Source organism: Cornus florida, unplaced genomic scaffold (assembly GCF_030987335.1).
Source record: "Cornus florida cultivar Cherokee Brave unplaced genomic scaffold, ASM3098733v1 CherokeeBrave_3.0.0_Hap2_Chr11, whole genome shotgun sequence".
NCBI classification, from domain to species: Eukaryota; Viridiplantae; Streptophyta; class Magnoliopsida; order Cornales; family Cornaceae; genus Cornus; species Cornus florida.
Window position 1 is genome coordinate 68,579,832 of NW_026775581.1, and position 17,573 is coordinate 68,597,404.

Genomic DNA, 17,573 nt, shown 5'->3' on the forward strand with positions numbered 1-17,573 from the left:
TGGTGCTGGTACAAGTGCCGGCTGTACCTAAGGCTGATTCCGAAGTGCAACTGTTACCCCAGCCTTTATAGCCCGAGCAACGAGGTCATTGAGGTGAAGAGGAATCTCTGGATCTCTGACCTGGTCCAGAGTCTGTTGAACATTCTCCTGTTCCTCATGAAACTGATCCATGTCATCTTGAAACCCAAGCCTTTGCTGCTCTTCCTCCATTTGCTGACGCCGTAGGAGATATTGTTGCCTACGTGCCATTCTCCTTTCCTTCCTAGTTCCTTGCATGTTCTGTCCATTTCTAGCGTTAACCATCTGTTAACACGAAAAGACAGACGTCAGTACCCTTTCTATACGAACCATAAGGAATACAATGAATCCTAACTTAAGCTCTATTCAAGAGAAAACGCTACGCGGAAGACTTAATACGAAAACATCCTAGAGACACTTGAACCTGGAGTGCTCTGATACCAACTGAGACACCCCTCGGATCCGAGACACGGGTTGATCAGGCCCAGGCCCAAACCCGAGGGAATATCAAACAATTAATATTTTATAATGAACACGGAATACAAAATAAATTAAGAAATGAAATTAAAGCTGGAAGGAACTAAAAAAATAGAATCCGCAAAATATTATAATTATTAAAATCCATCAAACCCAAACTCCAAAACTCCATCAGTTTACAACTTGGGAATCCATCTCTAGTGGACCCCTATTAAACATCCAAACGGAAGATAGAACAAATGTAATAAACGTCTAGAAATAAAACTATAGAGAGAGTCCTGCATCGTTAGAAGAGTGAATAGAGACCTCTGCTCAGCACGAACACGTCTAAGCCTGGAACTGTCGTGTACCTAAAAAATAGAAGTGGGTCAGGCCCACGCGCAAGTTCTATACTACTACAATCCAAACAGAGACCCGATACGCATGTACATTCTAAACAATTCAATAATAGCTAATAGTCCGTAAATATATATATAGTCACACTAAAGGACTCTTACTGGACTACAGGTCGGTTTCAACCTGAATAGAGGTAACATGCTAAAACGCACACGAAGTGGGCATATGTACCTATACCTAAACAGGGTACACCCCCAACCATCGTAGCCAGCTACACATCCCGATGCATATACGCTCCCTAGCCATCGATCCTGAGGCTCAAGCTCATACCGAGGCACCATAACAGTACATATATAAAATCCATCCAAAATCCCTGGTATTGCCGCTCAACAAGTAGTTGCCATGACAATACAAATCCACGGGACTTAACTTTTAGTTAATCCCATTCTTATTCCAAGTAGGTGGGTAATGGTATTGATTTAAAAACCAAACCCATCCTTAGTATGCCACCGTCCCATACCGGTGCCTACTTTCCAATCCTCCAGTAGTCAATAATACCAATAAATCAAGTATATATCCACTAAATTTCAACATCCAACATTTAATGTTAGCAGTGATAAAATAAGCATTGATAAACAGGGTCACAACAACAACATATACATGCCCAATTTAAGTTGTTCCCTTTAGTCTGATATAAAGACAGAATTAATTAAAACTTCCATTTAACACCTTACAAATGACATACAGATATGTAGGGTATGTATCACAAAATCCTAACCTCCACAGTTGATACTAACTGTGATAATGTAAGCATCAAAATAATATTCATAGTATGTATGTAGACATGCTCAAATTATAGTGTTCCACAAAACCGATCTAATGTTAAACTCAAATCCTCCTAGTATTTAAGTTCCAACAGTTGCTATTACAGAAGTTAAGCTAGCTATCATCTAGACCCATCCTTCCAATAATTTATACTAGCAGTGGTAAGGAAAAACGTGAACCACAGAACCACAATGCATCCACAAACATGCTTAGTCTAGGTTGAACAAGCATACAACACTACTGTAACTACCAGTTTCATAGCAAAACAGATATCATTTTAGTTTGGTTTAATCTTCATTAATCCTGGAATCATTTAAGAGTGCAAAGAGTATGAAGCCTAAGGGAAAGAGTAAGGATAAAATCTTGCCTCAGAAACTTTTGTTCAAAGTTTCAACGTCGTCTTCTTAAAAAATCCTGGCGAGTTCCAAAACCTAGTTACTGTTCACGGGTACGAAACACTATTCCAGAACTCAAAATCTGATCTTCACCATTCAGATTGTGCGACACTGAGTCATGAACCTATCCTCCAAATTTCAGCTCGATCGGACCACGGACGAAGCGGGATCGGATGTTTGATGAAATCTGGGCAGAATGGGAAAAAAACCTGTGTGACCCTGTTACTGTTCACGAGTACGAATCACTGTTCCCGAGGTCAAACTCTGATCTCCACCGTTCAGATTGTGCGTCACTGAGTCGTGAACCTCTCCTCCAAAATTCAGCTCGATTGGACCACGGACGAAGCGGGATCGGAGCTTTGATCAAACCTTGGCAGAATGTGAAAAACTGCGTTTTTCCTTCTCCACTTCCACAAAATGTGTGCTTTGTTTAAAAAAAACCCTACACAGACATCTACCTTATACTTATAGAGTTTTCCTAAACCCTAGGTTCATTTAAGTCCAACTCACAATCCTAACCGGCCCATCCAATTAACGTAGAAACCTACAACGGCTATAATATAAAGCCCTAATTTATACTGTAATTAAAACCCTAGTTAGATGTATTTACCTAATTACCCTATTCACCATTAAATACTTAACAAATAATCTAATTGAACAAAATAATAATTAGTAAATCCAATTAAACCAAATAAGACACACATAAAATAAGACACACATAGAATAATTAAACCAATTACACTTAAACCATTTATGCCAATTAAATAATTAAAATACTAACGAGTAATTCCAATCAAATAACTAAACAAATTACACTTAAACCATTAATGCCAATTAAATAATTAAAACACTAACAAGTAATTCCAATCAAATAACTAAAAATAAATATCATTTAAATAAATTACATCACCACAAAAGAAAACAATTAAGCACCTAATAAAAAAATAATGACACATAATCAAATAAAATGCACTTAAATAATAAATTAAATACCATTAAATATCAGGAATATCCTTTTTAAAATTAGGGGTATTACACAGGCTTTGTTAAGGTTGGTATAGTTTACACAAACCCTCCATTTTCCATTCTTCTTTTGTACGACTACCACGTTTGACAGCCACTGTGGATATTGCACTTCTCGAATGAAACCTGTTTGAAACAATTTGCTCACTTCTTCAGCTATAATGTGATTGCGTACGGGGGGCAAACCTTCGGTGTTTCTGCTTAACCGGTTTGAACTCCGGATTCACCTTCAGACTATGGCAGGAAGCTAAGGGATCGATCCCTACCATGTCCGAGTGATCCCACGCAAAGGCATCTGCATTGCTCCGGATAACATCAATTAACGCATCCTTTTCTTCGGAAGTGGAGGAAGAGCCTAGATAGGTAACCTTCTGAGGGTCGCCGAGGAAAACTTCCACAGCTTCAAGGGTCTCCTCGGTGGGCTTCGCAATTTCCTCTTCCTCCTTTACCTTAAGATACTTGGGCAGAGGGCTCTGTAATTGCTATTTGGGTCCAGTTTTGGAAGCCACACCTAGTTGCTGTTGAGTCAACACCCTCTTTGCTTCAACTTGTGTCAACATATAGCATTCCTTCGCTGTGACTTGATCGCCCCACAGATTAATTACTTATTTCCCATCCGGAGATAAGCACCGCATCACCTGGTGAAGGGTGGACGGAACTCTTCTCATCCGATGTATTCAGCTTCTTCCCATGATGAGATTGTAAGAACGATGGATCTCTGTTAAAACAAAGTTCTCCTTCTGAGTCTTCTTCGCCGCGGTTACGGACAAGTCTATTACTCCAAGGCGATCTACTCTTGTGCCATTGAACCCCATCAACGGGCTGGAGGTAGGTCGAATAGATGATGACGGGATCTCTAGCTGCTCAAAGATCGTCTTTGTGACTATGTTGGCGCTACTTCCTGGATCTATCAAAACCCTCCGGATCATACAATTGGCCACTAAAAGATTGATGACCAATGGATCCTCGTGGGGGAGTTGAACTCTGGATAGGTCGCCATCTCCGAATCCAATACTGATGCTACCCGAAGCGATAGCACTGACCGAGGATATCCTCCTGAGCTTGTGGGCTACCCTCAGTCTGGATCTGTATACCTCCTCGGACTCTTGATCATCTTCAGACCTGCCATGTATTGGATGGATGACTTTTACTTACGTATCTTCCACCTTGCGGGGATAGACCTCGCGGGGCTTTGCATACTCCTTTGTCATGAGGAAATCCATCAACTCACCTCTGGCGATCATATTCTCCACCTGTCACCTGAGTGATCTGCAATCATTGGTTGAATGCCCATAATCTCGATGATAAAGCGTAATGCTTGCTTTTGTCCCTTTGCTCCAGGGGTTACTTTATTGGCTGCGGAGTTGTGAACTTCATCTTAGTCTCTTGGAAGAGCCGAGCCAAGGTAGTTCGGAGAGGTGTAAATCCTTCCTCTACCCTTTGCCTTTTTTCAGGTGCCTGGGTGATCGGCGTTAAGGAACGTTGGCTTTTTTAAATCTTTGGAGTTGGAACTCTTTCTCGAGGCTTGTTTTCCACTGTCACGAGGGTGGCGTGCTGTGCTCGGTGGGTTATATTTTCCTCAAGCCGAATGTAGATCTGGGCCCTGGTATTGAGAGTTTGCATGTCGGGAGGAGAATACTTGACTAAGAAAGTGTGGAACTTCGTCCCCTGAATCATCACGAGTTTAAATGTCTCATAGCAGTTGCGGGATGACAATCCGCTATTTCTGAGGCTTCCATGTTGAATCTTGACAAGAAATCCTGCAATGTTTCCCCCCCCCCCTTTTGCCTTACGGTGAAGAGGCTGGCAATGCTCTTCTTTTGCTTCTTATTTCTGCAATACTGTGCCAAGAACATGGTGCATAGAGTTACGTAATCTGGGATGGACTTATGCGGTCTATTCTTGAACCACTCTAGTGCTGCTCCTGTCAAACTGGTAGTAAACTCTGCATATCCAAGGGTCATTACGATCATCCAAAGCCATCTTTTGAGCGTAATGATTTAGGTGCCGAGAAGGATCCCCTGTTCCATCAAACTGGGTGAAAGAAGGCATGGTAAATTTCTTGGGCCTCTCAACCAGATACACATCATCAATGAAATGAGTTTTGACCAAGGAATTTTTGTGTTCTCTAGCCATCTCGGCAGGTGTCTAAATCTTCAGGAGTCTCTTCTCGTCAAAGGCATCCTGAACACCTGCACCATCTGGAATTTCATTGGACCATACCGTAAGCTTATGGCTGGATTTGACTTGCTCATCCTGTATGCGATGAGGGACGTTATCTGAAGCCGCAGCCTCAGATCTTGCCCTCCGTTGTTGCTGAACCTCATTCGGCTGAGCCTCATTGGGTTATGCCCCATTAGGTGGAGCCCCATCAGGCAGTAGTCCAGTAATCGGAGGAATATTCTGACTAGGGGGCGCTGCTGTGTCACCCACTGGTGGTGGTGGTTCCAACTGAGCCAGTGTCGTTTGCAGAGTGTTATTCTGCTGTTGAAGTAAGGCGATCTGAGCCACGCTTGCTTCGTTTGCCTGACGAAGTACGTCAAACTGGTGTAGAAACTCTTCACGCATCTTCTGCATCAACTCCGTCTGTTGATCCGTTGAAGATCCTCCATTCGACATTCTGGATGGTAGCTGCAGGATTAACTTGTGAAACAAAAAACAAGAGTGGGAATATATTTGCACACGTTTCCCACAGACGGCGCCAAAGTGTAGGTGCAAAATTTCGCTCAACCAATAATGATTGAGAAAAATAAAACAACTCACTAAAAAATAATAAGAATAAATAAGAACAATGTATAGAGAAGCGTAGAATTGCTTGATTTTTTTATTGAAGGTCTGGGCCTCTATTTATACACAAAAGATTGGTTGAATTATAGTAGGACTCGCATTGCTTATCCTCCAATTCTTTCCCTACAGAAATTCTTTACAAATAGAGCTCATTCCTTTGTATAATTTTCCTTGTGTAGTAGTTTCTTTCTTTGCTGTATCCTTCTTCTAATAGGACTAATTTCCTTACAATGGATTTGGGCTATAAGTAACCTGATCCATGTGACATTGCTAACGGGCTGGATCTCTTGTTTCGGGCTTGAGCAATGCTACAGAGATCAATTATCTGCGACCTTGGGTTAGTGTCTTATGACTTTGGGCTGTTAATGAGCTTGGACTGGGCCTTGAGCAGGATGGGCCTCTGACATTTGTGATGGGTATTTACATTGCGATGACGTGTACAGTTCTCATTGGAGGGAGATTTTTCCCTCCACAGCAGGAGTTCCCGTTGGAACTGGAACTGACACAAATTGGTGTGTAGTGTTCTCCATAACTGATCAAATCAGAGCTCTGTAACAAAACCGAAGTAATTAATTGCAAACATAAAAAACCTATTGAGCTGATTAGTTTTTGCATTTTAATCTTACATATATATATATATACTAAGAAAAGGCACGTGCGATGCACGTGTTAAATGTTTTGTAAATAATCTGATAGAGTTTTATAGAAAATAAAACAACCAATTTGTGGAAGATTTTATAAAAATTATTTTATTTTCTTTAAATATATTGCTGTTTAATTATATTTTCTTTTATTAAAAAAAAACACATAATAAATATATAAATAGATAATATGTGTTTAGATTTTATAGAAACTCCTATAAAAAACTCTTTTTATATCAATTAATAAATATTTTTTTATATTAATAATTCTTATCTAATTAGATTTCAATAAATAAATAAATAAATAATTTGTGTTAGAGTTTTATAGAAACTTTTTTAAAATCTCTTTTTATATCAGTTAATAAATAATTTTTTATATTAACAATACTTGTCTAATTAGATTTCCTTTCATTAAAAAACTCAAAATAAATAGATAAATAGGTAATTTGTGTTAAAGTTTTTATAGAAAATCTTAAAATATATCTTTCTCTAATGTATTATAATTTTATTGAAAATAAAATAGGTAATTTGTGGTAGAGTTTTTTAGTCTAATTAGATTTTCGTTTATTAAAAAACTTATAATAAATAAATAAATAGATAATTTGTGTTAGAGTTTAATATAAATTCTTTTAAAAACTCTTTTTATATCAATTAATAAATATTTTTTATATTAATAATTCCTGTCTAATTAGATTTCTTATTATTAAAAAACTCATAATAATAGTAGATAAATTTGTTTTTGAGTTTTCTAGAAACTCTTTTAAAACCTCTTTTTAGATCAATTAATAAATAATTATTTTATATTAACAATACTTGTCTAATTAGATCTCCTTTTTATTAAAAACTGTTAATAAATATATAAATGGGTAATTTGTGTTAGAATTTTATAGAAACTCTTTAAATATTATATCTTTGTCTAGTACGATACAGTTTTTTTAAAAATAAAATATGTAATTTGTGATAGAGTTTTATAGAAATTATTTTATTTTCTTTAAATATATTATTGTCTAATTAGATTTAATTTTATTAAGAAACTCATAATAAAAGTTAATTTGTGATAGAGTTTTAGAAAAATTATTTTATTTTATATGTAAATTAATAAATATTTTTTACATTAATAATTCTTGTCTAATTAGATTTTCTTTTATTAAAAAATTCATAATAATAAATAGATAAATAGGATAATTTAAATTTTATTAGATAGTTTTTAGAGTTTGATAAAGTTTATTTATCTATTTATTTATTTTTTAGAAAAAAAATTTCATATCAATTAATAAATATATATATATTTTTATATAAATAGATACTTAAATACTGAAACTCTTTGCACATTTAATAATAGTATAGATAAAAATTATTTTAATATGAATTAATAAATATTTTTTAATATAAATAAATAAATACTGAAACACAGAACTTCTGTATTTTACTCTGAAAATTAGATTTTCTTTTGTTAAAAAATTCATAATAATAAATAGGTTAATTTGAATTTTATTAGGCGTATTTTAGAGTTTTATAGAATTTTTTTTTTATTTATGAAAACTCTTTTCATATCAATTAATAAATATTTATTTATATCAACAAATAAATACTGAAATACTGAAACTCTTTGCACATTTAATAAATATTTTTTATATAAATAAATAAATATTAAAACTTTAGATTTTCTTTTATTAAAAAATTCAAAATAATTAATAGATAAATAGGTTAATTTTAATTTTATTAAGCAGATTTTAGAGTTTTACAGAGTTTTTTTTTTTTTTTTTTTTCCTTATAAAAACTCCTTTAATATCAATTAATAAATATTTTTTATACAAATATATAAATACTGAAATACTGAGACTCTTTGCACATTTAATAAATATTTTTATATAAATAAATAAATTATGAAACTCTTTGGCAGAGCTTCTATATTCTGTTTTTTATATTTGCTCTTTATATCAATTAGTAAATATTTTATAATAAATAAATAAATAGGTAATTTGTGTTATAGTTTAATATAAATTCTTTTAAAAACTCATTTTATATCAATTAATAAATATTTTTTATATTAATAATTCTAGCCTAATTAGATTTCTTTTTATTAAAAAACTCATAATAAATAGGTAATTTGTGTTATAGTTTTATAAAACTCTTTGAAAACCTCTTTTTATATTAATTAATAAATAATTTTGTATATTCATAATATTTATCTAATTAGATTTCTTTTTATGAAAAACTCATAATAAAAGCTAATTTGTGGTAGATTTTATAGAAATTATTTTATTTTCTTTAAATATATCCTTATCTAATTTAATTTCATTTTATTAAGAAACTCGTAATAAAAACTAATTTGTGGTAGAGTTTTAGAAAAATCAATTTATTTTATATATCAATGAATAATTATTTTTTGTATAAATAATTATTGTCTTATTAGATTTTTTTATTAAAAAAATCATAATAATAAATAGATAAATAGGTTAATTTGAATTTTATTAGGTAGATTTTAGAGTTAGCTAATTTGTGATAGATTTTATAGAAAATTTTTATTTTCTTTAAATATATTATTGTTTAATTATATTTTTTTTTACTAAAAAAACTCATAATAAATAGATAAATAGGTAATACGTGTTAGAGTTTTGTAGAAAACATTTTTAAAACTCTTTTTATATGAATTAATGAATATTTTTTTTATTTTAATAATTATTGTCAAATTAGATTAGCTTTTATTAAAAAAAAAAAAAAAAAAAAAACCCATAATAAAAGGTAATTTGTGAAAGAGTTTTAGAAAAATTATTTTATTTTTTATATCAATTAAAAAATATTTTTATATTAATAATTCTTGTCTAATTAGATTATCTTTAATTAAAAAACTTCTAATAAATAAATAAGTAGGTAATTTTTTTTAGAGTTTAATATAAACTCTTTTAAAAATTCTTTTTATATCAATTGATAAATATTTTTTATTTTAATAGTTCTTGTCTAATTAGATTTACTTTTATTAAAAAAACTCATAATAAATAGATAAATAGGTAATTTATGTTAGAGTTTTATAGAAACTCTTATGAACCTCTTTTAATATCAATTAATAAATATTTTTTAAAATTAATAATACTTGTCTAATTAGATTTCATTTTATTAAAAAACTCAAATTAAATATATAAATAGGTAATTTATGGTAGTGTTTTTATAGAAATTCTTTAAATATATCTTTGTCTAGTATGATAGGGTTTTATTGGAAATAAATTAGGTAATTTGTGATAGATTTTTATAGAAATTATTTTACTTTCTTTAAATATATCCTTATATAATTAGATTTAATTTTATTAAGAAACTCATAATAAAAGCTAATTTGTTGTAGAGATTTAGAAATATTATTTTATTTTATATATCAGTTAATAAATATTTTTTATATTAATAATTCTTGTCTAATTAGATTTTCTTTTATTAAAAAATTCATAATAATAAATAATTTAATTTAAATTTTATTATGTAGATTTTAGTGTTTAATTTGTATAGATAAAACCCTTTTATATCAATTAATAAATATATTTTTTTTATAAATAAATAAATACTGAAACTCTTTAGCAGAGCTTTTGTAATTTACTTCGGAATTATGGATTTATAGAATTTTCAATTTTTGTACCCCTTTCTCTATGCCTCTATTTATATGCGTTTTGGATTAATAAGATTATGACATGTGTCCTGTTCAGATAATGACATAATCATAACTAGGCCGGGCCAGTTATATTGTGATAATTATTCATAAAATATAACTATTCTTTTTGTATTGAACTAAAAATAAAAGTTTTATACCGAATGTGATTGATATTATTAGGTAATTTTTCAATTAATAAATATTTTTTATTTTAATAATTACTTTCCAATTAGATTTACTTTTATTAAAAAAACTCATAATAAATAGATAAATAGGTAATTTGTGTTGGAGTTTTATAGAAACTCTTTGAATATATCTTTGTCAAGTGTGATAGAGTTTTATTAAGAATAAAATAGGTAATTTGTGATAGAATTTTATATAAATTATTTTATTTTCTTTAAATATATCTTTGTCTAATTAGATTTAATTTTTTTAAGAAATTCATAATAAAAGCTAATTTGTGGTAGATTTTTAGAAAAATTATTTTATATATATATATCAATTAACAAATATTTTTTATATTAATAATTCTTGTCTAATTAGATTTTCTTTTATTAAAAAATTCATAATAATAAATAGATAAATAGGTTAATTTAAATTTTATTAGGTAGATTTTAGTGTTTTAAATATTTTTTTATATAAATAAATAAATACTTAAATACTGATACTCTTTGCACGTCTAATAATAGTATAGATAAAACTCTTTTTATATTGATTAATAAATATTTTTTTTATAAGAAACTCATAATAAAAGCTAATTTGTGGTAGAGTTTTAGAAAAATTATTTTATTTTATGTATCAATTAATAAATATTTTTTATATTAATAATTCTGATCTAATTTGATTTTCTTTTATTAAAAAATTCATAATAATAAGTAGAAAAATAGGTTATTTTAAATTTTATTATGTAGATTTTAGTGTTTTATAGAGTTTTTTATTTTTTATTTTATATATATATATAAATACTCTTTTCATATCAATTAATAAATATTTTTTTATATAAATAAACAAATACTTAAATACCTTATTGAAATTGGAAAAGGAGAAAACATTCAGTGAACTGTCTCAAGAGAGCTCCATATTTGTTTTCAAGCTGGGTTTGGCTAAATGTTAGGAATCACTGGCTCTCATTCACCTTACTGATCCTAAAGACACTACTTGTTGCATATGGTTGATGAAAGAGTATGGCGTCACCAAGTCTTGGACTAAACAATTCAATGTTGATACTATTAGAGGATTCAATAGTGTAGCTGGCTTCACAAGGAAAGGTGAACTTCTACTGTTAACCAGTGCAGGGGACTTGGTAGTTGGATTCGTGGGTCTACACATTCAATGCATAGGCACGCATTTTATGTCAATTAATAAATATTTTTTTTATATAAATACTGAAACTCTTTGGCAGAATTTTTTTTTTTATTTTATATAAATACTAAAACTCTTTGGCAGAGTTTCTGTATTTTACTCTGAAATTTTAGATTTATAGAATTCTCAATTTTTGTATCACTTTCTCCTTCATTCTTGCCTCTATTTATAGGCTTTTTGGATTAATAAGATAATGACATGTATTTTATTTATTTATTTATTTTTTCTGATAATGACATAATCATAACTGGGCCGGACCTGTTATATTATAATAATTATCCATAAAAAATAACCATTCTTTTTATATTAAACTAAAAATAAGAGTTTTATATAGAATGTGATTTATTTTATTAGGTAATCTTTCAATTAATAAATATTTTTTATTTTAATAATTTTTGTCTTATTAAATTTACTTTTATTAAAAAAAACTCATGAAAAATAGATAAATAGGTAATTTGTGTTAGAGTTTTATAGAAACTCCTTTAAAACCTCTTTTTATATAAATTAATAAATAATTTTTTATATAAATAATACATGTCTAATTAGATTTGTTTTTATTAGAAAACTCATAATAAATAGATAAATAGGTAATTTATGTTAGAGTTTTATAGAAACTCTTTAAATATATTTATATCTAGTGTGATAGAGTTTTATTAAAAATAAAATAGGTAATTTGTGATAGAGTTTTATAGAAATTATTTTATTTTCTTTAAATATATCCTTGTCTAATTGATTTAATTTTATTAAGAAACTCATAATAAAAGTTAATTTGTGGTAGAATTTTAGCAAAATTATTTTGTTTTATAGATCTATTAATAAATATTTTTTATACTAATAATTCTTGTCTAATTAGATTTTATTTTATTAAAAAATTCATAATAATAAATAGATAAATAGGTTAATTTAAATTTTATTATGTAGATTTTAGTGTTTTAAATATTTTTTTTAGATAAATAGGTAATTTGTGTTAAAGTTTTATAGAAACTTCTTTAAAACTTCTTTTTATATCAATTAATAAATAATTTTTTATATTAATAATACTTGTCTAATTAGATTTCCTTTTATTAAAAAACTCATAATAAATAGATAAATAAGTAATTTGTGTTAGAGTTTTATAGAAACGCTTGAAATATATCTTTGTCTAGTGTGATAGAGTCTTATTGAAAAATAAAATAGTTAATTTGTAATAGTGTTTTATAGAAATTATTTTATTTTCTTTAAATATATAATTGTCTAATTAGATTTAATTTTATTAAGAAACTTATAATAAAAGCTAATTTATGGTAGAGTTTTAGAAAAATTATTTTGTTTTATATATTAATTAATAAATATTTTTTATATTAATAATTCTTGTCTAATTAGATTTTATTTTATTAAAAAATTCATAATAATAAATAGATAAATAGGTTAATTTAAATTTTATGATGTAGATTTTAGTGTTTTAAATATTTTTTTATATAAATAAATAAATACTGAAACTCTTTGCACATCTAATAATAGTATAGATAAAAACTCTTTTTATATCAATTAATAAATATTTTTTTATATAAATAATTAAATACTGAAATTCTTTGGCAGAGTTTCTGTATTTTATTTTGAAATTCTGAATTTCTAAAATTCTCAATTTCTGTACCCTTTCCTCATTTCTCTATGCCTCTATTTATAGGCTTATTGGATGAATAAGATGATGACATGTGTCCTTTTCTGATAATTACATAATCATAACTGGCCCGGACCGGTTATATTGTGATAATTATCCATAAAAAATAACTATTCTTTTTATATTGAACTAAAAATAAGAGTTTTATATAGAATGTGATTGATTTTATTATGTAGTTTTTAGAGTTGTATGGAAACTATTTTTACAAAAACTATTTTTATATCAATTAATAAATATTTTTTTATATAAATAAATAAATACTGAAATATTGAAACACTTTGCACATTTAATAATAATATAGATATATAGTAACTAGGCTAATCCACCAAAAATACCCCAAATAAATATTAAAAATAATACTAATAAACATTGAGATAGCTAAAGAGGTGTACGAAGAGGGCCACAAATTTGAATGCCACTAACAAATTCTAAATTAGAAAATAAAAACAAGAACTATGAGCATATATCAAAATTTACTTGAACAAACTTATGATTAAAGTAAAATTCAGATAATACAAAGAAAGCAAAATTTTGAGAATTTATGAATATGCCCCAACTAAAAATACACATTGCCTCTACTATTATTATTGTTATTATTTTATTTTTTTTTTTGCATTTATACTTTAAATTTTTAAAAATTTATGAAGAAAACCTTATTGAAATTACAAAAATGGACCCACTATATAAGTTTTTCCCAATAAATTAAAGGGAAAACTACACTTATATAGAGTTAGGAGTCTTAAATAACAAAATGGTCTATTTTAAAAGTTAATTTTTCACTTTGATGGAATTAAGTAAAATAATTACATATGCATCAATAACTATTGTCCAAAATGCCCTCCAAACACTTATTTCAAAATAATAAAAATTATTCCCCTAAAATCAAGTACTTTCTTTAAATAATTTATTTCCTTTAACTTTGAACCATATTGCTACAACTTTCATACACACACACAAACACACGATAACTTATACAAATAATAAAAAAAAGATTTAAGATAGTAAAAAATGGGGCAATCAAAGGTTAGTCCCCAAAAAGAAAAATATATTTAAACTCAAGAATATATAAATTGTATTTGCTGTGGTGCATGCCTTGAGATGATCATCAATTTTTTTGCTCAATTAATTACACTTGTTTAAAATAAATAAATAAATATTGATTGCTGGTGCACCATTTACTGAAGCAGCCGTTTAGTTTTTTCGTGATCTCCCTCTTTTAGTTTTTTCATAATCTCCCTTTTCTTGCGTGTGTTATGTGTATATGTATGTATATATATATATATATATACATAGAAATTTTTTCACATTTGCAGATTTATAATTTGGTATGAATTAGGAGATATGATTAAAGTTATGTGCAAATATATATATAGGATGAATTTTCACTTAGTGAAAAAAAAAAAAATTCTATACATAATGAATTTTCACTAAATTATTTGTATATTTTTAAATTGAAATTTGTAGGTTTGAACCATATGGATTAGGAGATATCGTTAAAATTTTTTGCACAAAATTTAGTATATATATATACACGCACATATATATACACGTTGTTTTTATTTTATTTATTTTGGTAATATATACACCATATGCAAAAATGCCAAGTTGAAAGTCAATTTAGAAATCTTGTTGTATGAATGAAAGAATTATTTGATATAGAAAGGATATTTTGATATTTTGAAATAAGAATTTAGAGGGTATTTTGGACCTAAATAATAGTTTTTAATGCATATGTAATTATTTTACCTAACTAAACCAAATTGAAAAATTAACTTTAAAAATAGACTGATTTGTTATTTAAGACTCCTAAATCTAAAGTAAGAGGTCGCCCCCCTCATAAAAATTTATGAGTTCGTCACTGTCTAGATATAAATGTAATGGTAATATTATTAACCTTCTTTTAAAAAGTAAGAGACTGATACTGCTAAACTACTGGCCCGTTAGTTATACAAAGTGATTATTTTTATACTCTTACACACTATAATGTTTGTCCCTAACTGAATTTCATATTATAAGCCTTCCAAGAAGTGCCAAAGATGGTATATCCTGGGGCATTGTAATACCTGCGGACCGAACTCCATAGCCAACGAGACCCAATTAGGTCCGAATCCGAACTCGTTACCATCGCCACCGCTCCAGGATCAGCTAGTATTGAAATGGGCCTTGATGGGCCAACCATAGAATCTTATCCGAAGACTGTGGTAGGTGAGAGCCGGAGGATACCCAACCCACAAGATGGGACTTTCCCAATATGCCTGTCGGAGTACCAGCTCAAAGACACCTTGAGGACCGTACCAGACTGCAATCACTACTTTTGATGCTCCTTGCATAGATGAACTCCACATGTACTCTTTGCCGGAATTTGCAAATCACAAACACGACACGATTAATTTAATAAATTAACAATTCAAATTTGATAATTTCGTGTCATGTTGAATTCAATAGATATATTGACTCTCTCAAACTCACTTCATGGTTCACACAACATAAACATCTTATCACATTAATCATAAGCATATATGAAGATATCAATCATATACACAGCCATGCATAACACAATATTTTATATGATAATCAAACTCTAAGGATACATCAACGGAGACAACAACCAGATATCAAAAACTCACTCATCACATTCTTGAGGCCACACATCTTTACATTGGGAAATTACATACTTTCTTTTCTCCTCACAACACTCACTCTTAAACCTATTTATATGCTCATCTCAATCGACTTTCTATAGCTATTCTTCGTATTTTTTCATGACAAAAATGTTAAGGGTTAATGGTTAAAAGGGGGAGAAGGATGCAAGGCTCGAACATGGACTCCCGAACTGGGAAACTACCCAGCCACTCAGGTAACACAACAATTAATATTCTTCCTATAAGTTTTAAGTATTTTTATATTAATATTAATAACCATTTTTTTATTAAAGTTTGTTAAATTTTGTTTAGTCAAAATGGCACATTTTATTTTATTTTATTATCTTTCATCAAGGTAAGCATGATTTTTTTTTCTTTCTCAAAATGGAATCAAAGTATTAAAAAAAAAATTTTTTTTTTGAAACAATTGTCGAACGAAAATGAACTTTTTAACAATATTTTTCTTTACCAAATCTCTTTTTACATAAAACTTATCATTTCCTAGCCTGTATATCTTTTCTTCTTTATATCTAATGTCCTCTCTAGTGAAATTCTATCCAAGAAGGGCGTCTCCCCACCTCCAGTCAGATAAGTCATGAAGTATTGACGTAGAGATTTAGCCTTAAAAGAATTGTTTGCATCCAGTGGGAGTCGAACTCAAATACTTTACGAGACACCACCAGAGTCAAGTGTCCTAACCGATGGGCCAATCCCTTGGGGTTGTCCCCTCTAGTTATTTAGATTTCATTTTTCTCATATTTTCAATTATATTTTTCTCAATATATATATACCAAAGCTAATATTATAAAAATAATTATATTATAATTGATTTCTAAAATTTTCAAATTTTAATTAATTTCACGCAATGCACAATAAATTATGATATGGATAGTCTCCATGGCAAGACATTCGATAATTCTCTGCACTCTGTATAGAGTTGCATGAATTTTTATAGAACTCTCTAAATTAATCTAGCATTGCATAGATATATGATATTCTTTTCAATATCTTGGAAATCCTAGATATTCTTTTGCATAGATCGGACCAACAACTAAGCTAAACGTTTTCTCTATTCGTTCTCATAAATGCGAGTTCAAATGGCCTTTGTTATTTTGTTGGGTTTACAAAACAATGGGTCACATTATTAAACGTCTTCCTACACTATCTTCGATTTTCATCTAATCTCAATTTAGTAAATTATTATACTTTTGTTAACAGCTTCTTAATCTCTTATTATTTTTTAGTTCATGTTAAACACCTTTTTAATTTAATTTATTAGCTTCTTGTTAATATATTTTCAACTCTTGTTGGCAATCCATATTGTCTTTGAAAAGTTTTCAGTCTTCTCGAATTTTACATGATTTTGTGCTTGTTTCCTGAATTAAAGAGTTCTTCATTTTCTCTAAATGATGGGCTAATTTCTTTATCTCAGAGAGAGAATGACAAATTATTGTTGGAGATTATTAATTCTCTCTAACTCACTCAAAGATAGGTTCTTATTAAGTGTTAAACTCTCTTTTCATCACGTACAGCGGAAGCATATCACATCAACATAAGCATATATGGTGATAACAATTATACATATTCACGTACAACACAATATTTTTACATGGTTCACCCAATTCTAGAGTTACGTCCATGGAGAGAGATATTTCACTATTATGAATTAAGGAAGAGAATATACAACCATATGTCAAAACCCCACTCACTCACTCATTATTTCTTTTGAGACTATTTAATGTTTATATATATATATATATATAAAAGGCT

At 28.9% G+C, this 17,573-nt stretch overlaps 1 protein-coding gene across 1 annotated transcript; it reads right to left on the reverse strand.

The window, feature by feature from the left end:
* Nucleotides 1-3,751: 3,751 nt before the first annotated feature.
* On the reverse strand, nucleotides 3,752-5,038 carry LOC132281238 (uncharacterized). Its single transcript, XM_059782963.1, has 3 exons — nucleotides 4,868-5,038; nucleotides 4,306-4,343; nucleotides 3,752-4,196 (listed from the first exon to the last, which is right to left on the reverse strand). The coding sequence occupies exons 1-3, from the start codon at nucleotides 5,036-5,038 to the stop codon at nucleotides 3,752-3,754; spliced, it is 654 nt and encodes a 217-aa protein (XP_059638946.1).
* Nucleotides 5,039-17,573: the final 12,535 nt, after the last annotated feature.

Bases quoted from the DNA above. Each gene is read 5' to 3' on its own strand.
- LOC132281238 (XM_059782963.1), bottom strand. From the start codon at position 5,038: ATGACCCTTGGATATGCAGAGTTTACTACCAGTTTGACAGGAGCAGCA. The intron at 4,344-4,867 runs GTAAGGCAAAAG...CAATGATTGCAG, and splicing joins GCATTGCCAGCCTCTTCACC to ATCACTCAGGTGACAGGTGG. The intron at 4,197-4,305 runs GTGAGTTGATGG...AATACATGGCAG, and splicing joins GGAGAATATGATCGCCAGAG to GTCTGAAGATGATCAAGAGT.